General features: G+C 37.5%; 1 protein-coding gene across 1 annotated transcript; it reads right to left on the reverse strand.

Annotated features, from left to right (window-relative positions):
• Positions 1 to 238: 238 nt before the first annotated feature.
• On the reverse strand, positions 239 to 20,245 carry LOC114525680 (pericentriolar material 1 protein-like). Its single transcript, XM_028547090.1, has 50 exons — positions 20,132 to 20,245; positions 18,626 to 18,842; positions 17,977 to 18,201; positions 17,319 to 17,498; positions 16,913 to 16,957; positions 16,770 to 16,841; positions 16,551 to 16,646; positions 16,272 to 16,343; positions 15,857 to 15,946; positions 15,344 to 15,427; positions 14,620 to 14,727; positions 14,163 to 14,231; positions 13,857 to 13,928; positions 13,690 to 13,737; positions 13,342 to 13,483; positions 13,104 to 13,254; positions 12,966 to 13,026; positions 12,138 to 12,346; positions 11,993 to 12,053; positions 11,557 to 11,720; positions 11,339 to 11,402; positions 11,009 to 11,223; positions 10,624 to 10,783; positions 10,349 to 10,496; positions 9,686 to 9,957; positions 9,259 to 9,427; positions 8,874 to 8,974; positions 8,437 to 8,635; positions 7,589 to 7,974; positions 7,108 to 7,396; positions 6,751 to 6,961; positions 6,532 to 6,640; positions 6,304 to 6,435; positions 5,989 to 6,069; positions 5,602 to 5,754; positions 5,223 to 5,360; positions 4,998 to 5,051; positions 4,758 to 4,868; positions 4,343 to 4,416; positions 4,132 to 4,224; positions 3,928 to 3,961; positions 3,725 to 3,792; positions 3,270 to 3,500; positions 3,071 to 3,104; positions 2,951 to 3,000; positions 2,565 to 2,775; positions 2,164 to 2,214; positions 1,902 to 1,986; positions 1,646 to 1,681; positions 239 to 1,320 (listed from the first exon to the last, which is right to left on the reverse strand). The coding sequence occupies exons 2-50, from the start codon at positions 18,797 to 18,799 to the stop codon at positions 1,274 to 1,276; spliced, it is 6,129 nt and encodes a 2,042-aa protein (XP_028402891.1). The 5' UTR covers positions 18,800 to 18,842; positions 20,132 to 20,245; the 3' UTR covers positions 239 to 1,273.
• Between the last annotated feature and the right edge of the window lie 250 nt (positions 20,246 to 20,495).

The following is a 20,495-nucleotide window of genomic DNA, read 5'->3' on the forward strand; positions in this document are numbered from 1 at the left end:
CTGTTCACTCCGATTGGTCCGAGACGACTGTGGTGACTAGTGACTACAAGCTATATGGGTGGTTCTCCGTGGTTCAAGTCAAAACATGGGTCTAAACAACTTGATTCTACAGTGTGCATGAGCAATTGGTTTAGTTTCGAAGGTATCATGTTATATATTCTAGTTGTTTAGTCGTTGCGAAGACGTAATTAATTCTGAGAACAAAACTCGGATAAGGTAATAACAGTTTATAATTATTTTAAAGTAATATATTATAACACACTCTCTTGTATATAGTTGACTAAATATAGAGTTTACACGTAACTAAACAAATATTTATGCAAAATAAATTAGCTAATTATACAAACATCTTACAGTTCTTAACAGACCGCTTCTAAAGCCTGATTCTCATGTCACCGACGGTCGGCGATGGCTATTGTCGGTGATCACTGATGAGTAAAGTGCTTTGTTATTTTGTATAAATTTTCTTCGTCAACCACCACAAACAATACATCGCCGACCGTCGGTGACATATATGAGAATCAGGCTTAAATCCTGGTTTCCATATGACGCCGACGCCGGCAGAGTATTATTGTCGGTAATTATTCATGAGTGATATCTTTCTGAAATCATTTTCTCCTTGGATGATTACAGACATGTATAATCATCCAAGAAGAAAATGATTTCAGGAAGACAAAAGATTTCACTCATCAATAATCACCGACAATAATACTACTTTGCCGACGTCGGCGTCATATGGAAACCAGGCTTGAAGAGCAAATCTCAAAACGACAAAAGCTCAAACTAAAGATAGTACAATTCGGTTTTGAGATTTGGAGTTAAAAACAAAGCAACCCTGGTTGATGTTGAACTCGTTTATTACATTAGATAACCGACTCATGCTCAATTGTGCAGTCTATTCTGAAATAGTTATGAAACTAACCCGAATCTACTTTATTGGCGACAATTACTGACAACAGACTTGACTTTCTGCTTTTGAATAAAAGTTAGCGGCCATACTGCAGCTCACTTTCAGATCAGTAATTAACACTTGGCATACACGAATCTGGATTTATAGACCTGAGCCAGGAGAAATTGGGTTGCATTGTTTTAGTTACCGAAGTATAAATTGGTCTCTTGGTTCACATTTAGGTGGCCAATGTACAGTATTGTACTGATGCCGTGATATGTGAAAATGTATAGATAATAAATAAAACATGACGTCACTACTAAAGAAGTTTAATCTCAAAAGGTCTGATATGCCATCGTACGACGTATTACTGGAGTGAAAAGTTCAGTTTTCAGGCTCGTCAAGATTTCCATTGACTAAAGCTGATCCTTCTGTTATAAAGAAAAGTACGCACGTTGAAGAATGCGCAATGCGTGGACAGGATGTCATGCACCACACACTCAATTCGAATACCGCGACTATAGTCATAGATATTTAAGCTTTTCACCGCACAGCTATTGGAACGCTGGAGACGCAAATGTAAGCGCACAGGGTAGTTTTAAACCGCCGATTTTGTGGAGCTGATATAGAGGTTGAGATAAGTTATGGCAAACATAAACAAACAAAAAATTAATTATTCGAGGCCAATGAAGAAGTGCGTCTAACCTACCAAGTGATGACATTGAGAGGTCAACATTTATGCTAATGCAAAAATACCTGGTTCTGGGATAGCGTTGGGATCTCCTGCAAGTTCTATACAATATACAAAAATTTAGTTAGCTAAAGATTGAGACCCCGATCATCGCGGGAAAAGGTAAACGTAGGGAAGAATAGAGAGTGCAACATTACATTGTTAATTTTAAAAGAAACATTCAGGATGTAGTCCAGAAGAACGCCTTTTAAAGGTAAATGTTTTAGACATTTAAATATATTTAGATACATTTAGGTATATTAGTGTTAACGATATATTTACCATCTCCGTTATCCATGGAGACAACTATACCATGAATGCCATCATTACGACTTTGTTCCTCTGCAATCTTTACTTGTAAATCAGCCTTTGATAATATACAACAGCAAATTGTTGAGACAGCTAATTCCATTATTAATACAATATTCATTTAATTTGCAGCATATTCTTAATTTCATAATATTGTGTCTCATTCGATTGTACAGGTGTGGAATGTCATTACAGTAGAATGTTTTCTATAATTTCTTAACAAACTTTCCTTTACCTCTGTCAAGCCTGTGAACTTTGTAGGAAGGTCGTCATCTTGGTCTTCTTCCTACCATTACAAAATTGATTACAATCAATAACAATTATATTAAATTATATTATAATAAACGAAGGGAGAAATATTAAGAATACAAATGGTATGACTTCTTCATTACCGTGCTTTCGAAGCATGGTAAAGACGAAGTCATACCATTTGTATTCTCATATATTTAGACCGGCGTTCATGAAATATAACAAGAGATAAGCCTATAAAATGCAACGAATCAGCGTAAGTTATAGCGTAGGTTCTGCTCAAATTTGAACCTTGCAAATTCGCCACTTGAAACTATTAGTCCAGTCCACATCCTTTGTTAATACACTACTGCGCTAGGGCGAGAAACGAAATAAAAATTTTCGAACCTGTTTATTTTCGTTACCGCCAGTTGCACCTTCCTCATCCTCTGCAACTGCCTCAGCTCCATTATCAGCAGCCATTTGACTTGATAACATGTTGTTATGAGCTCCTTGATTTCCATTTGCCACACTTGCATTCCACACTGCACCTTCAGCATTCTCTTCATTCTCATTACCATCACCAGCTATGTCCACTTCGCTCTCCTCTTCATCGTCACTGCAGTAAATTCAAAGTTCCTGAGTTTCATGCTCAGGGGAAATCCTTACAAACGAGGCTTACTGTAATGTAGTTCATTACGTTATTTATCACTGTCCACGTACCTAATTCATTTAACATGCATTGCTGTTCATTGGGTCAACTATAACAGCAATTAAATTTTCAAGTTACATACCTTGCCAGTGGTCTCGATTCACTCATAGAAAGTTCAACAACTTTGATACACTAGAGAAGATATTTAAATAATTTAATCACTTTATACGTTAGCGCGGTAAACTTGAGTGGAAAATCGTACCTGAGATGATTCTGTGTCGGCAGCTTCTGCTTGGCTAAAAATTGTAAGATCAAAGTCAGAAAAGTAATTAACGTATGATATACCAGGCGATTCTATAAAGCGTTTGAAAAACCACTATTCGGTGGATAGCGCCATTCGGCTTTCATACAACTGGCTCCAGGTATATAGTGTAAACGCCTAAACGGGAACTAATACTCACGTGGGTTCATCAAACTCTACAGCCATAGCATCATCTCTATCTCGTCCTAACGTTTCTTCATCTCGCTCAAGCTGTTCACGTGATATCATATCCTGTGGTTTATCCTCAGATGTTTCATCAACAACCTGCCATTCTGACGATGAACTAGAGGAACCTTCATCCTCCTGGTCTTCAGCATTCTCGTTCTCCACAAGGACTTCATTATCGTCTGTCACTTCTGTTGTGTTTCGGCTAAAAAAATAACGACATGAAAAGAAACAGGTTATATGATTAGGAAAACACTATACACAAGGCACAACTTCGCAAACATTTACTAAAGCTAAACAGAACATCTGCACAGTCAACAGATGTATCGCCCATATTAAACCGTTCATCTTCACACTATTTTGCCCAATCCTGCTGTATTGGTAAACCTACTCGAGTGTCTTAGTTGATAGACGGAAAGAGACACTCACCTGGTTTCCACAGTCTTTTCTTCCTGGGATGAGTTTTTACGAGCTGCCGCATTTTCCATTCTATATTTCTATCAAAACGTTAAAATACTGTATTGAACTTCCGAACATACGCAGCACTTATTTTAGTTCATGGTGGACAATACTAATTCGAATTTTTTTTCGAAAGGTTTTCTTAAAAAATCTCTTTAGAATAACCGACATACCTGTTCTCTGTTGAAAAATTTAGCCTTTGCTCCTCTAAAGAAATGAGCGTAACTTTACAATTTTAGCATGGAGAATGAACAATAACGGTTATAGGGAAGCAAACAGGATTTATATCGCTAAATTTTTATATTACCTATTATTAGACCGACAATTTTGGAGTGCTGGGGTTTCTTGAGTAAGTATATAATTTCATCTTTACATACCCATCAAGTTCCTGCATCAGTTTGTAAAATGCCAGTTCGTTGAAAAGTATTTCTGAAATATCCACTAACAGATCTTCACCGCAGTCTTTCATACTAAAATGAGATAGAAAAGCTGCTTCATCGCTTTGTCTTCCATGCAAGATGAAAACAAGGACAAGAAAACATGCATTACATACAGCTGAACACAAACCACATAAAATTCGATTATTACCGTTTCCCAATAAATTTTGCAAGAGAATCTTGTAATATAGATTCCAACTGCTTGTGGAAGAATCTGCTAAATTCCTGTTTCGTTAAAAGAAAAAATACCGATAAAAGGTGGATTAAATCCATATGAACTATAAAGGGAGAATGATCAAGTCACCTAAAGCCGGTGGTATATCACGGGACCTAGGTCAAACTTGGTCTATCAAGTTAATATATAACTTTCCAAAAACTATTGTGAAAATATTTCTGCGAAGTAAAGAAAGAAACAAGCAACCATGAAAACATGCAGTGCATAACCCAGAACAGTGCATCGTTTAAAATGTAATCTGTTTACATTTACAGTTACAGCGTATAAAACAGCTTTGTCTCGCTGATCCGAACGAAATGTCGTGCCGCTTATAACAAAAGCTGGTACATACTTTTGCTTCGTTTTTTTCTTGTAGCATACCCATAACCATTTTTCTTATATACTCCAGCAATTCTACCGAGCACGTGTCTTCCATGTGATCATCCAAACACGGTATGACTTTCTGAAAATAACGAAAACAGTACATTAGGTAATTGCATGGCAACAACATCATGAAGAAATTATAAATTCACTATAACCTCTTCCACTCGATTTTTTTTTATTAATTCGGGAAGTTAATGACAAAAATTACCGCCATAATCTTCTTTATTTGACGATCCAATGCTTGAGTATCAATCTTTGGATACTATCGAAAAAAGAACGAAGGAAGTATGACAATATACAACTTTCAAATAAATAATATATGTACTTCACTTGGTAGCCTTAAAGATTCGCTTAAAATGAAAATGATTCGCTCACGTAAAGAAGAAGGATGCCTCGGGATAAGATATTATTATTCATAAGATTCTTGTCTTACTTGTATATCTGGTAGTGAAGATTCACTCGCTACATCACCAGCGGAGCTTGTTTCGCCTTGTCCAACGGCAGTTGCGCCTTCATTTCCTGTAGCGCTGGAACATTCCGACTCACCACGTTCCCGCATTGATTTCAGAGCCTAAGAAATTATAAGTGTACCAGATCAACCAATCTGAGATCACGGAGTAATGCTCCGTACGTAATGTTCAGACTTTAGGTAGTGCATTTACAGTAGCTAGGTTGTTTTCGAGTGATTCACTTTATACAGGATATCCAAATTCATTCGTTTTTTTACAACAAAGACTTTATAGTGATGGTGCCATTTTCTGTTGGACGAGTTTATGCGTAATGCTATAGAATAAAACTCAATTGTACTATACCTTGTCCAAGTGAATAACTGTTTCACCAAGAAATTCGGATGCAAAAGGTTCATGGTTGCCGCTATTTGGTGTGGATAATGAACTTCCCGAGTCCACTGCTTCAACATAGTCGTAGATACCTTGTGTCGAGATTTCAGGCACTTTCGTTTTATCCTAAAACAATATATACATACGTAACACGTTTTCCCCCGTATTTTTGTTTACATGATTACATGGCACCGCGTGCAAGGTCACAAACTGTCATATTACTTGTCTATTCCTAATAATGACTACCATTAATCTGTGTTGCTTGCTAGGCATGGTTTGACTCGCCGTTTCTTCGTTGAAGCAGAAATACTAAAATACCGAAATCCTAAAAAATTGCTTAAAGAATTTGAAAGTACGAACCTGATCTTGGTCGGTCTCTGAGAAACCAGCGCTTTCACTGGGTGTCTGCTCTGATGCTGATGCAAGCCAAGAGTATGCACCCTGTTGTATAAGATGATGATAATAAATTAACACATATAAATTTCTTGATGATGATGGCACACATAATGACCAACATGTAATGTAGAAAGGGTAGTCCCCCTTTAATCGAGGATAAAAGTTTTCATGTTAATCATAAGGTATCTACTGTATAGTAAAGAGTTAAGACAAGTCACGCAAAAGTTGAAAATGGCTAGCTTTCAAGAGACATTAACAATACCAATACAAATACCGTACCATTGCAGACTCAATTGTTCCTCCAGGAGGGTCGTCCTTTAAGAAGCGAGTAACCAAATCTCTCAAGGAATACAGCGCACGCTGTCGTAGATAGTCTGAACCCAGGAGTTGTAGTTCCCGGAACAGTTCAATCTAATTGTGAAAAAATTATATTAAAAGTCATATTTCGTGTATATTATTTGACTTGCAAAGAGAAGTAATTTAGAATGAACTTTTTACTGTGCTCACCAAGAAATGTGGTCTGGATTCGTTCTGTGATATAAGAGTCGCAACTTCAGCGTAAATTGAGTCGCGGAGAGCTTCAAACAAGGAGTAATCACTTTGAGCATCAGATTCCCTAAAGAAAAAATTACCTTCCGTATCATTCATTTCCGATTCATCTCCTCACAGTACATAGTATTATATAACAGCTACAGTATACTATACCAGCTACCATAATGTACTTACGTCCCGGGCTTTTCCGAATCCCCGGGCAAACTTGATTGATGAGATGAAATAGAGTCCGTTTCCATTTTATCCTCTTGTCTTCTTCTCTTCACTCCACGCCAATTTGATTTATCTTGCTCGGCCAACTGCGCTGCAGCTGTAGCACGTAGGGGAGTAGGAAACTGTTTACCAACCACAACATTACCACTACCACTACCAATTGCTTGAGAATCTACGAGATCACAGTTCACATTTATCGCACTTTATGGTATTTTTCAAGTCGAAAATAATCTTCACTCCTGTCTCTGTTTTGCCGCAAAAACGCAAAAGCTGATGCACATCAGATTACTTCTGATGATAAACGTGCTAAAAACTTACCACTGTAAGTCGTAGGGTTGTAAGCACTCGTTGGATTTCCAGCTCTGGTATTGGTGGCACTTACAACTCGTGCTGAAACAGGTGTAACAGGACCTCGTACTTGATTGTGCACTTGACTGGCGCTTGCTTCAGGACTTGGAACACCTGTGTCGGGGTTGGTGCTTCCTACAAACTGGAATTGTCTATTTCGCAGTCCTGGTAGCCAAGGGAACGATACAGATGGATAACGACGCTGCTGAGACGCTGAAGAATACGCTGTAGCGACGTGGCGTTCAACTGACGGCTGGGCCTTAGAAGATATGGATATTAAATTATTACAGCAGTTTGTACAACACATAGTGAAGATGACAATTAGTAAGCAGAATAGGAAGGTTTTTTTAATTACATGTCCACGATTGAGTTGATGTCAAGGGGTGCATTTCCATTGGTTTCGCTGGAAACGTTTTAACGCAGAGAAAAAAAAGACATGTTAAAGAAATACCTGTGAAGTCGTAAACGGTGACGGTGGAGGAGTTTCACGCACAGAGTCCTGGGGGCGATAATTTAAGGATGTAGATGGTTGGAAACTAAACGAGTTGGAAGCGCGACTATCCGCTAACGTGGACGGTGGTGCGTTTGGTGTTGCTGAGGGTCTGGCATTTGGAGTCAGTCCTTCGGATTCCGGGTTGGGATGTGTGAACAATTGTTCAAAACTTTGTTGTAAATGCAACATGTCTTCATGTTGTTGTTGCATCTGTGAGTAGCACTCAGTGAGATTCTGCAGCATTTGTTGTTGTTGTACAAGGAAACGTTGTTGTTCGAAATAGTTCTGAATCCCTTGTAATGCATCTTGTTGTCGTTGTTGATACTGATTGAAAGAATTTGGACCTTTTTAAAACAATATTATATAAACTTATTAGAATGATCAATGTGCATAAAATAATAAAAGTGCAGTGCATGGGGTGAAGTAATAAGTGCAGTAGAAAAAGAAACAAAGCAAACGGTGTATTACAGCATAAACGGTGTATTACAGTAAAATCACAAAAAAATGGAAAATTTTGATTGGTTCCCGGGCAGTCGGTAGCCTACAGTTTTGGCGGGAAAAGTCGAAATATTAATTACGTACAGGAATTCTGTTTTTTTAAAACAAACTTGAAATTTATGACGGTAAAGAGGCCCTAGACACTACACGTTTTTGGACAAACAAATGAAAACAAATAAGGCCGGAACTAAAAACTACCTACATGCAGGTAGTTGCAGTTCATCTCTGTGCAGACCAGTCAATAGCACACATATTTTCATTGAGCAAAATGAAATTATTGTAGCTTCAGTAGCGCGAGACTTACATACCAAATGTTGAAGGCTGAGGTGTTTCTCCGCGATTTAAAAGAACAGATATGAGCGTTTGCTGGTCTCGTAATAATGTATTGCAAAGTGAAGTGGTGTTCTCTAACTGTCCTTGCAAAACGTCACATTGCCTTTCCCACATTGACCTTTCCCGGGCATTGTACATTTCCTCTTCAGTAAGTTCCTCGTGATTGGAGAAACGCTGAAAAAATAAAAGAACGATGTAATTTAGACAACAGTATATTCCATATCGTGAGTATACCACCATCATTAGCACTTGGTACAAGACAACTTTCGCATAGGTTGACTAACTAGAACTAACTAGTTCGATTCCTGCCGGAGGACCGATAGACTAATTTTTCTCAACTGATCCTGGCTTGAATTGAGTTGTGTATGATTCCACTCGAAATTAAGACCATTAAAAACCTTTAGACCTTCACCTGCGGTTTTTTAGCACCTCTCTTATTTCCAGACGGGAACAATGAGTTTTGCCACCCTTTAAATCTTTCATGCCTTTCTAAGTCTTGTTTGCGTAATCCTTCTACAATTATAAAAACACCAAAATACATTAATGAGATACAGAAGCATGGTGTTCTCGGAATTCTCGCATCTGTGTTTATATATTTATCACATTTTTCGGTAGTCGTCATTATTAGATTATGAAATAATAACATGCATAGTCCCTTCACTTGGAATGAGTATACTATCGGCTATAACATCGCTGAGCATTGATTAACGGATTGATTACCAGAAAAATATTTCCTGTTAAAAAAATATTTTGGCACTTGTTGTATGAAATAGTGAGGGGGTGGTATTGATACATACCAAATAACAAACGTTTCTGGCTTGCATTCTGCTTTACTCCGCTTTTTGGAGCTTGCTTTCGGTTAGCGGTGGATGTTGTTGGATAAATATCAACTTCAGAATTCGCCTCCTCTTCCTCTTCAGCCTGAACAATACCATCCGACCCGTCGTCTTCAACCTCCACTAAGATCTACGTGAATGGATTACATATCAAGTCATTAATTTACTGATCTGTACGGTTCACGTAAGAGCCTTCTATGAGTGAATATTGGATAATTCATTCACAAAATGACTGACTATCTTAATGAATTTTCAGATTATGTGAACATAGTACAAGTCCAAACTTATAAACTGGTTACAAACTTATAAGAGTTATAAACTGGTCCAGCTTATTCAGTAGTTTCCATGATCAAACATGCACATGGAGTTTCTTCCACAAGTACTGTACCTCTTCATCACTATCATGTGACGATCCTTCAGATACGGCAGAGTCATTTTGAGTGCTACTCATTTGTGTTGAACCACCCCATGTTGCTGTAGTAATATCTGCACTTAATGTACTACGACCAAAACCTTCATCCTCTGAAGCATTTTCTAATCCAGATCTTCGCCCTTTTCGTTCTAACAATAATCTTTCTTTTCGTTTCTTTAATTTCTGTTCTTGTAGCTCACGTTGTCGTCGTAACTCCCGCCATAACAACGTGTTTGAAGCGGATGTACCTTTCGATATATGATTACAGTTTTTATACAGTGTGTATGATAAAAAACAATCTAAATCAACAAGCTATTGTGGGGAAATTACAGTACTTGATTTAACAAGCCTAATTTCTCCAAATTAAAACAGTACTGCGATCCTGCCAGAAAATAGAGCTCGACTCCGCCCTCCCTTGAATTGGTCTCTAATCCTTCAACAACCAATTGTTGTAATATCGTGAAAACGAATAGTAATTTTGACAAGCCAAGTCTTGCCGTTGATATCAATTTTGTATAGCTCAAAAATGTCGCATTATACAGCATATCCATTTCAGAATATGTGATCGAACAGTTTCCTAGATTAAATTGTTCCCGCCTTCTAGGTTTAATTATTCAATTCTAGTGTATGCACACATACCTGGCTCATGGTACTTATCAGATCTTGGTTCCGAAGACACCATTGTCTGCGTACCAGAATCCGCAGTCACACCTTGTCGCGATGTGCTAGCTTCTGTCGCGTTGTGAATGAATGTATCCAGTGGCTTATTTCGGTCTGGCTGTCGAGTCTAAATACGAGTTTAAACAATACAACAACAATGATCATCACGATGGAGAATAAGGGAAATATCAACATGGGGCAGAGGTCAAATCCAGTATCTTATGAAATCTAGGAAAAACAGCATCATAATATACTTGTGTCATGGCGTCATTCTGTCGCAGTCTCTTCAAATGTTCTTGTGTTTCTAATAACTTCTGTTTCTCGGCCAGAAGCTGACTCAATGCAGCACGCTGTCGTGTTAATTTATCCATGTATTCTTGTTCACTATCCCCATAGCCATCATCTTGCTGCCCTCTGAGTGCATAACAAAATATATGTATGCATTAAGGCCTGTTTACACTGGAAATTTTATATGCGATTTTTTCCGTTGGATAAATGTTGGCGGTGAACGTGAACAATGCCATAGCTTATCCACTCGTTCACATCTATCGGAAGAAGAAAATCGCATCTAAAATCGCGGCTAATGCAGCAAGTGTACACTGGCGTTCAGTGATTACTCATCAGCGATATGTACTGTACCTATGCGCATGACTAGCCTCTTCTTGTACTAATGTTTCACTTGTTGCATCTTCTTCACTATCTCGTCCATCATTTGTACCATCACCATCTACACCTTCAGCTGCAGTTGACTCATCCTCCTCGTCTTCTCCTTCTCCTTCATCTTCATCTGTACTGAAATTCATTTCTACAATGCCTGCAGGTAGGTATGGTCTACCATTTGGACCTACTGGAAGCTGCAACACAGAGACATTATATGATATTATAAGATGGAAGAAAGGACAACATTTATTGGATTAGCTATGTACTAAAATAGGCTACACAATATATTTAGATTCAACTGCACCTCACCTCTTCTGTTTTTTTAACAAGTTCTTGCAATTTTTTGAGTTTCTTTCGAGCAGCATTCAACTTCCTAAATCAACAGAGAACATGTCGAGTAGCCGCCATAAATATATGATCGTTACCAAAGTAGTGAATTTATTATGCACCCGACGAGTTGAGCTAATACTAGTCCTCATTGTTTCTCTGGAATATAAGCAACGAAAGACAGGGTTCATCTCACTCACCGAAGTTTCTCTTGGAACTCAGGATCTTCTTGCCACATAAGGGAGCTGGATACAGAGGCAGTAGTCTCGTTGTCTGTTTGAGCGGCGGAGTCTCCTCCATCTTCAGCTGCAACAGCTTGTGCTAAACTTGCAGCACCTTCGGCTCTACCATGGGGCTGTACAACCTGGGAAATTTCAAACAAGGCAAACAACAAAATGACTAAAGACGAAGACCTGTGGAATTTGTGTGAAACACGCGAAAGTATGTAACTGCAACTAGCTACAACATACCACACACCATTTAGTTAACCTTCATGTTATATGGAAAGTAAATTTCAATTTTGGAACGTCAGTGTCTTTGGTTGACTATTTCAAACGCTTGTACACTGACTGGAGAAATGCACATGGAAAGTATATGATCCAAATATGCATATTATGCATATAACCATATACGTACGTTATTTTGCTCATTTCGTTGCTTGAGGTTAGCAACTCTCTCTTTCGCCGCCTTCACTTGCCTAAATTTGTAAGTTTGACAACATAAAGATATGAGTTTTTACTCTGTTTCCAGAAAACACATTTCAGCACGATGTCAATCTAACCTTAGTTTATCCAATAATTCAGGATCATCGATGCCAGAATTTAACATCCAATCAATGTTACCAGCAGGAAGCATATCATCCAATTCAGCACCAACATCAGGATTAGAACCGCTTGGTTGAGATTCAGCACCTCGACTCTCCCTTGGCTGTTGCACACGTTGTGCTCTGTTCACTCTAGTTACCGTCTCACTTTCAGCTTCAGACTGTTCCTATTTAATAACATAGAGGCTACAAACTGCAACGACCAGCTAGTATATTTGTTAGATAACCTGTGCCGAATGCGGTCCGTTGTACGAAAGCTGGATGGCGCGTTATATCTATGCACCGGATAATTCACTTGCAATTTTAGCTGCGATATTATGTGCGATATTCTTCTTTTGGTAGATGTGAACGAGTGACTAGTTACCAATGCTCTAATGCATAAGAGCTCTAACTTGAACATCTGTAACTAATTCACACGTTCACATCTATCAAAAGAAGAAAATTGCACATAAAATCGCACCAAAAATCGCCAGTGTAAACGGGCCTTTAAACAGTATACACGTAAAATAGGGTTGAAAAGTTATGAAAATTAAGGGTTCGGGATTATACAACACTGTAAGAGATATTGAAAAACTCGCATCTTTATTACAACCGGTCCCAGAGGGCTGCATGTCCCTGGCCTTAACCCTTACTACCATAGCAGAGGCAAATAGAGAGTCTAAGAGTGTGCGTAAAAGCGATTTCCCTAAAAGTCTCCACTCCGTCGTTATTCAGTATTGTTGGACACTTTGTAATGGAAAGAAAAGCTCTGAACTTGAGACTCGAATTCAAGATTTCGCAACTTACTTGTTGTTCGTCAAAGAGTTCTTTAAGTCTTTCAAGTTTATCTCTCACGTCTTGAAGTTTCCTGCACGATCAAAGATGAAACATTATAATAACAAGGATTGTTACTGCAATATGTAATACTGGTGCAGAAAGTGTTACCTTAGTTTTCTGTGAAGCTGCAAGGCTTCCAATATCTTTTCATCATCAACATTATCTCCAGTATCTTTTGCAGATTTTGTGGCTAACGGCACGTCGTCGTCCCCATTCTCAGTGGTCTCGTTCACACTCCTCTCTTGTGGCAACGCGATTTCTTCGAGAAGTTAAACGAGGTAAAATACTTTACGATTTTTACATTTTCCCTGCAACGTTATATATTTTTCATATATCATACTCATACCTTTTCCCAGTTGCATTTCTCTTAACTGGTGCAACTGTTGAACAAGCGCATCCATTTGCTCTTTTTTAGCTTGTAAATCCATCAATTTACTTTCGAGTTCGAGTCTTTCTTGAGCAGCATCTGCTGTAGCCAAGGCTTGGGCCTAGAAAATGACCACAAATCAGGAAACATACTATTGTAAGTGGCTTAATTTCTTTAAAATTTCAATCATCCAGGTGCATCTATCAAGGCCACTTGCTGTTGATAAAGAGCCCTTCAACAGGCAGAAATTCCATCCACAACTTTAAGCCTCGTCATAATTTTTCATGCACACGATAAAATATTATAAGGACCAAGCTATGTAGCTACCTCATTGTCTGGGGTAAGTGAACCGGTAGATTCCGCAACCCAAGCAGCCTAATGAAACAGAAAGAGCAGGTTGTTAATATGCTAACACCTCATAACAGTTTAATTAAGAACAACATAGCCAGGCTAGCTAATAGCTAGGCCAGCTAATAGCTACACTATACTTATACCCGTTCAGGTAATCTTCGATTCTTAAAGTTTTCAGGTTTTTGTTCATTAGAGGATTTTCTGTTGGGTTGCGCCTATAGAATAATATAAACATCAGAATGATAATACAGTACGCCGTCACGTTGAAACATAGCATGAAGTACGACTGTTATATTCTGCATTTTACCGTTGGTAACAGATCATTCTCAGCACCCCCTTGATTCGACTTGTATGTTGTTTTGTACCGTGTATTGTATTGTAACAGCCAATTTTACCGACTACACATATGACACGTCATATGGATAAGTCTCTATAACTAATAAACTCACCTGCTCTCTGCTGGCGTGGAGTAAACCAGTTGCTCCTCGCATATTACTCGCAGATCCAACAGCAGCAGGCTAAATGACAGGAAATAACTGATTGAAGTGTGGCAACGAATACGAGTTATCCCCGTTCCAAATTGTGCTATTCAGAGAAACTAGGAATAATTTCCCACTGCTCTCGCGCTCATACTGTACTTTAGCCAATCGGCACTCAGAAGAGTTGTTGAAAAGAAATCCATTTTAATGGATTGTATTTTGCAGTATTTAATGGATTATTTTTTTATCTTTTATAAAACTAGTCGAATTTTTGTGATTGTTTAGTTCTGACATTAACAGAAATAAAGTATAGGTATTTCAAGAAACAGAAAAATTGATTTTTATTTTACAACCAGTCCCAGTCCTTTCCCGCCATTTCAGATCACCCAGATATCCATGTTTTAACTAGAATCTAACGATGAATTACCTGGGAAGAGCGAGAATCATCTGATCTCTCAGTGTTGCTTCTACTTCTACCACTAGCACTTTCATTTTCGACTGTATGTCCATTCATTAAACTTGTAATACGCCTTCCCTAAAAACAAGGGAAATTAATCAGAAAATTGCGAATTTCTACGCGTGAATATACTGACATTACTGTACAGTAGCCCACAAGTGGGCTAAACCAGCGATTCGTTGGAATGAAGTCTACAATGTCACGGAGTATGTTCATGCTTCTGCGAAACCAATAGCATGCAGAGCAGTTATTATTCTTCTAGGATATTTATACCTATCAAATAAACTATTATACCACAGCAACCCAAGACATAATAGTGATGGCAAAAATCAAGCAAAGTCCATATTAAAATTATTTTGGAACCATGCATGCAAACTCTACATATACGCTGCCGTAAAAACGTCCCAGCAAATGTTTTCGTAGGTATAATACATGTGTGAACTGTGCAGATTTCTAACGACCTAATAATCGGTTATTACTATTATTCTATAGAATTACTGTACCTGACATTGAGATAGGAATATTTGAAACTGGACTGCTCGTATCCAGCAGCATGTCCCGCACAAATATATACACGACATTTGGGCAAAAATGAGGGCAAAACACAACGGTAATTTACCAATGTTCGAAGCAATTGTGTGGATGATATAATCCACACTATTTAGGGGCAAAGGGGCAAAAATTACTCTAATACCTCTGCTTCAGCTTCTTTTAACTGATTCTCTGCATGACGCTGAAGATCTAGCAACGCATTTTGTCTTTCTTGAAGTTCTTTCAACTAAATAAAAAAGAAAAGCGTTACACGAAAATAACATGCTTGAATAAGAATGAAACTGCTTTTGGTTGAAGTTTATATCTATATAAACACTGACTTCGTCAACCACAGCTGATCTACGATAGTCGTAATGGTTATAGTGTGAATTTTAAAATCCCTACCGATTATATTGAGTATGAAATTGTGTGAAAAGAAAAGTGTTTGTGCGGTAGTTTCTATCATTGCAAAACGAACTGTAAAGGACATACTAGGTCAAACGTTGCACATTTCATGCGCCGAATGCATTAAAAGCAATAGATAATGCAGGCATTCAGAGGTTTTATCTAGGCCTAAGCAACTCATACGCTATAATCTACGGTCTCAAATTCAGTCTATCTAAGTCAAATTCAAAGTAGTAATTCACGGGTATATAAACTCGATAATATTGTTTACCTGTTTTTGCTGTTCTACCATCTGCCGCAATAGAGCATGTTGCTGACGTAATCCTTCCAAGTCTTCACTCTGATCTGATACAGCATCGTTCTAAAAGATATATTCATCTTGGGATACAGTAGCATACAAAATATTAATTAGCCTTTTTCCCGATGAGGAATATGCCGCCATTTTTGGGGTACTTTTTTTAAAAACCGTGAGCGTACGACCTCGTAACGGCGACTGTGATTTTAGGCTGTTTTTTCCTCAAATGGTCTGTCGATTCTAAAAAAATTGCTTTTCATGTCGTTATAATTTTTAAACCTATTTGAGAAAATTGAAAGTACCCCAAAACGTCATCGTGAGAAATATCAATCCTCGTTAATGGACTAGTCCATGACCATCTGAACACTTTGGAGGTACAAGACAAAATTACCTGGTCATCGCCATCAAGTGAAATCACACTTGTTGAAGGTGTGTTGTTAATGGATGATTCTCCATGTGTGGCCTGAAATAAATTAATTAACAGTCGCGTTCATGCAAATTCCTTTGCCTTACAGTACACATATAAAATGTTTAACCTGACACAGATTAATAAGAAAGATTCTGAATGTGGGGCGTTTTGTACAGAACATTTTATGGAGCTTAAATTTACATGAGAAAAATAAAAACACAAAAACGTGTTGTTACTGCAAAGAAAATTAACGAGACTCACAATGCTTCTCTGTACGAAATCGACGTAAGCTTTCTCCTGAGCTTTAAGATCCCGAATTAGTTTCGCCAGTTTGTCTAATTGCTCCAAATCCTCATCCTTTATACGAGTTGAATAAATATAATATAAAACGTCGTCACAACTTGAATTAAGTTTTTTTCCCGTTTTTACCAATCAAGGCTATAACACCTCGTAAATCATTATAGCAAAATCAGAACTTACGGTTGCTTCATCTGGGGAAGTAGATTTACTGCTTAAAGCAATATAAAGAGAAGTGGCTTGTCTCAGGTATCCCTGAAAAACAATTCGTAGATAAGTATCAGCCATTAAACATCGGCCACTACAACATGGAATATTTTACCTACCCGAACTTGCTTTAGTTTGTCAACAACTCTGCTTTGGTCCGCAGGCTAGATGAAGTGAATTTTTTAGTGTAAACGACACTAAAAGTGAACTAATTTTCTTTCTTCCTAATAATGGTGGCGTATTATAGCTACTACAGCAAAGGCAAAACTAGGTGCCCTGCGAAAATCTTACTGTATACGGTAAGTTTAAAACGGTCAAACGAGAATGCGAGTCGAAGTCAGTTGCGCTTACAGTACGAATGACGGCCAATTTAATCAACTGGCATCAATTTTGAACCGCATAAAGTTCTTAACGAGGGGCCACAAACACAAGTGGGATTTGTAACTTGCATCAACTCGCATTCTCGTTGGACCCGGACTTAGGTAAGTTTGGGCCAAACTAGATGTACAAAACTAAAACACTTACTGGATTGGAAGGATTAGTGGCTTTAGCAAATTGTAAGGGACTCCCACCATTCCTCTCGTCATTTCGTGGTGCTGATAATGATTGCTGGTGATGAAGATTTCTTTCATTGTTCACAGGAACAGGGAGGTCGACTACGGGAGCTTGGGCTTGTCGAGACAGTTGTTCTTCACGATGCTGTATCTGGACAATATAGTTTATTTTATAAGCGTCTCCAAAATGTATTGGCTGAACATATGAGTGTCAAAATGCATTATTTTGATATTACACTGGACAAATTGTCCATCACAACATGATAGTCCATCATATTGTAGCATTAGTTTTTATTAAATTCTCATGATATTCAAACAATATGAAAGGTACCACAAAACTGATGAATTAGCGTAAAATATCACTAAACCCAATAGCTTTGCTGTCCATGATATTCAATATGAAAAAAATGCCAAGTACCACAAAACTGATGAACTAAGGTAGAATATCACTAAACCTTATATTATATATAGCTATGCTATCCATGATATCTTAACTATACTCTATTACAGTGCCAATTAAGTAACTGATGAACTTGTACAAAATTTCAATAAACCTCATGACAACCTAGTTGCTGACAGAAGAGAGTCACTCTGACCCATGCAACAAGAGTAATAATGATCCACGTTACCTCGTCTTCACTAGTGAATGTAAGGTGTTGCTTCAGTTTATCCATTGCACGGTGTTGAGCTGTACCAGTTGAAGATGAAGAAAATTTTGTTCTAGGAAGTGTTGCTGGAGTGTGTTTCTTCCGTGCAAGCCTTGCTGGTGAACTATCTGATGAAAACTGATCACCTGGTGAACTTTTAGTTCTTGATGGTTTCTTTCCCCTGGACCCTTCACCACCAGTCCATGACTATTATAAAAACACATTTTTTGTTGCAGGATTAGTCCCTTACCAGCAATACATCAAATATATGGTACTATAGCAAGAGATGCCTAACATCAGAGCAAAAGGCTGTGTTGTACAATGCAAATTTTCTTGCTACTTATACACTCTATATTTTCTTACACATACATTTTGAAAAATCTTTACTTATTTATACCCCTTAAAAATACAATTGGATTGCAGTTTTCAAGAAAAAATGCATCATGTAACACAGCTTTAATTTAGCAGTTCATGACAGACCATCTCTTAGTGTACATACACAATATAAATCACATTATTTTTTTGATTAACCGTCTTATAGTTGTGTATGTTTCATAGTGATGAAAGTTTCTGAATCTAAATTTTACTAAAAAATAGTCTAGGCAACCAAATGATTTAAAGACATATATACCAAATTGTTTGGTAACGATCTTCGTTCCTCGCTTTCACTCCTTTGAAGTTCAGAATTCAGACTAAGTTCTGTTTCAAAGCTAGTGCCATATCTTGGTGGTTTCCTATTGCTCTTTGGCTTGTAGTCAGAATTTCTTGCTTTATACTCATCATATGGTGAACCACCTGATGCCATCTTGGAAATTTCTTATCTCTTCTTATTTTAGGTGGGGAAATAACTACAAAATATTTACATTAAAAATATAGGCTGGGAAACAAACAATATCCAAAAATAGTAGTGGGGGCAGTCTTTTAAGGGAATGTAACAAATGAGGGGCATTCAAAATTTGAAGCCTGGAAATTTGTATTTTCAATAAAAATCTCAAATAAGAAATTGGCTCAAGTAACCAATTGCAAATCTAGTGTATGCTCTTTGTATCTTTGCATTACTGCACTTTGATGCTGATTATCTCAAACATGCTTTTTAAAAACACACAAAATGACTTGATTATATATACATGAAAATATGTAGTGTGTAAAATAGTCGTGATACCAGAAAGTGACTGTCTTGTTTACATAAGAAACTGATAAAGATATACTCAGTCCACATGTAACAGATAATTTACATAAAGAAAAACAAAATTCGAAAGCAATTCAATTTTCTGATGTAGTAATTTTCTTTATAAGTTGAATGCAAATATTTAATAGTTAAGCTAACAAGTGGTATGAAACTTCCAATCTCTTTCATGATCATTGTTGAATTAAACTCTGTATAGATATTAATGTTACTCCTAAAATAAAACCAAATTTGCTAAACAAGAATTTCAGGGGACAACCTATTAACAAAGCCCTGGCTAAAACATCAAGCAAATATTGTTATACTATACTCAATATAAAATCAGGTGAAAAACCTGAGTGGCTCTATATTGGTTTGGGTGTAGATCAATGCTGTCAGAATGTATTCCTTTCAGTTAAAACTTTTTCTCGCAAAACTTTTTGCTCTGGGAAAGACTCTTTTATAGCGATAGATATCTCAACTAAAAAAGCAGCTTTGGAACGAGTAAAATAGTTAATGAAAACATACAAAACAAACAAGCCACTTTCCTAAGTCTCTAAGTGTCCAGAGTTATGATAAAGAAATAGAAAGGCGATGGCCATGAAAATACAATGCTCGCACATGCAGATGCACAACGCGTCGCTATGGCCATTTATATATGCATACACAGTATACAAGACAGAAATTAAGTTTTTGTGCAGCATTTCCGACAAATAAAAAACTAACTGATAAATTTTGCCCAAAAACGTCGTTGTTCCTTAACGAGTCCACAAAGCCTTGTATACTAGGCAACCAAACAAACTTATCGTTACTTCAACTCTCCAAGGCCTGGATTGCTTCAAGGCAGTCAGAAGTGGAAGTTTCACTTTATATATTTTCAATATACCACACACTTTATTCAGCTAAACCTACACTCAGTAACAATAATACAATAAAACCTAACTTTTGTTAAGTTGTGCCAAAACCACATACCTGTGTGCAGCAACAATATTTCAAAAAATATCACATGCTGTTTGTAATACGTTTTCTCTGCAAAATAGAAGAATTGGCATATAGCAAGAAGTACCCGCCATAAACTCAAGGTATCCCAGACAATGCGTGGAGATTGGTTGCGATTATCACCGGGGGTAGGGTAGGTCTATGTAACCTTGTCGAATTATTTCATGGCAATTTTTAGCTTTTTTATAAAAAGGTAATAGATATGATCTCTACGAAACAGAACATAACAGATATGAGATATATGTTAAAATAAATACTGTTCGTATGTGTATCTATTTCAGCCATCAACCACGGTACCCATGGAAAGTCAGAAGTCCGAAATGCCCAAATTCGCGCT

This window comes from Dendronephthya gigantea, unplaced genomic scaffold (genome assembly GCF_004324835.1).
Source record: "Dendronephthya gigantea isolate DGI-Jeju-01 unplaced genomic scaffold, DenGig_1.0 000001F, whole genome shotgun sequence".
In the NCBI taxonomy this organism is placed as follows: domain Eukaryota; kingdom Metazoa; phylum Cnidaria; class Anthozoa; order Malacalcyonacea; family Nephtheidae; genus Dendronephthya; species Dendronephthya gigantea.

Coding starts and splice junctions, on each gene's coding strand:
- LOC114525680 (XM_028547090.1), bottom strand. CDS start 18,799: ATGGCATCAGGTGGTTCACCATATGATGAGTATAAAGCAAGAAATTCT. Junction 10,784..11,008: donor GAGGCTAGTCATGCGCATAG/GTACAGTACATA, acceptor TTATGCACTCAG/AGGGCAGCAAGATGATGGCT. Junction 5,361..5,601: donor CAGTTATTCACTTGGACAAG/GTATAGTACAAT, acceptor ATAATTTCTTAG/GCTCTGAAATCAATGCGGGA.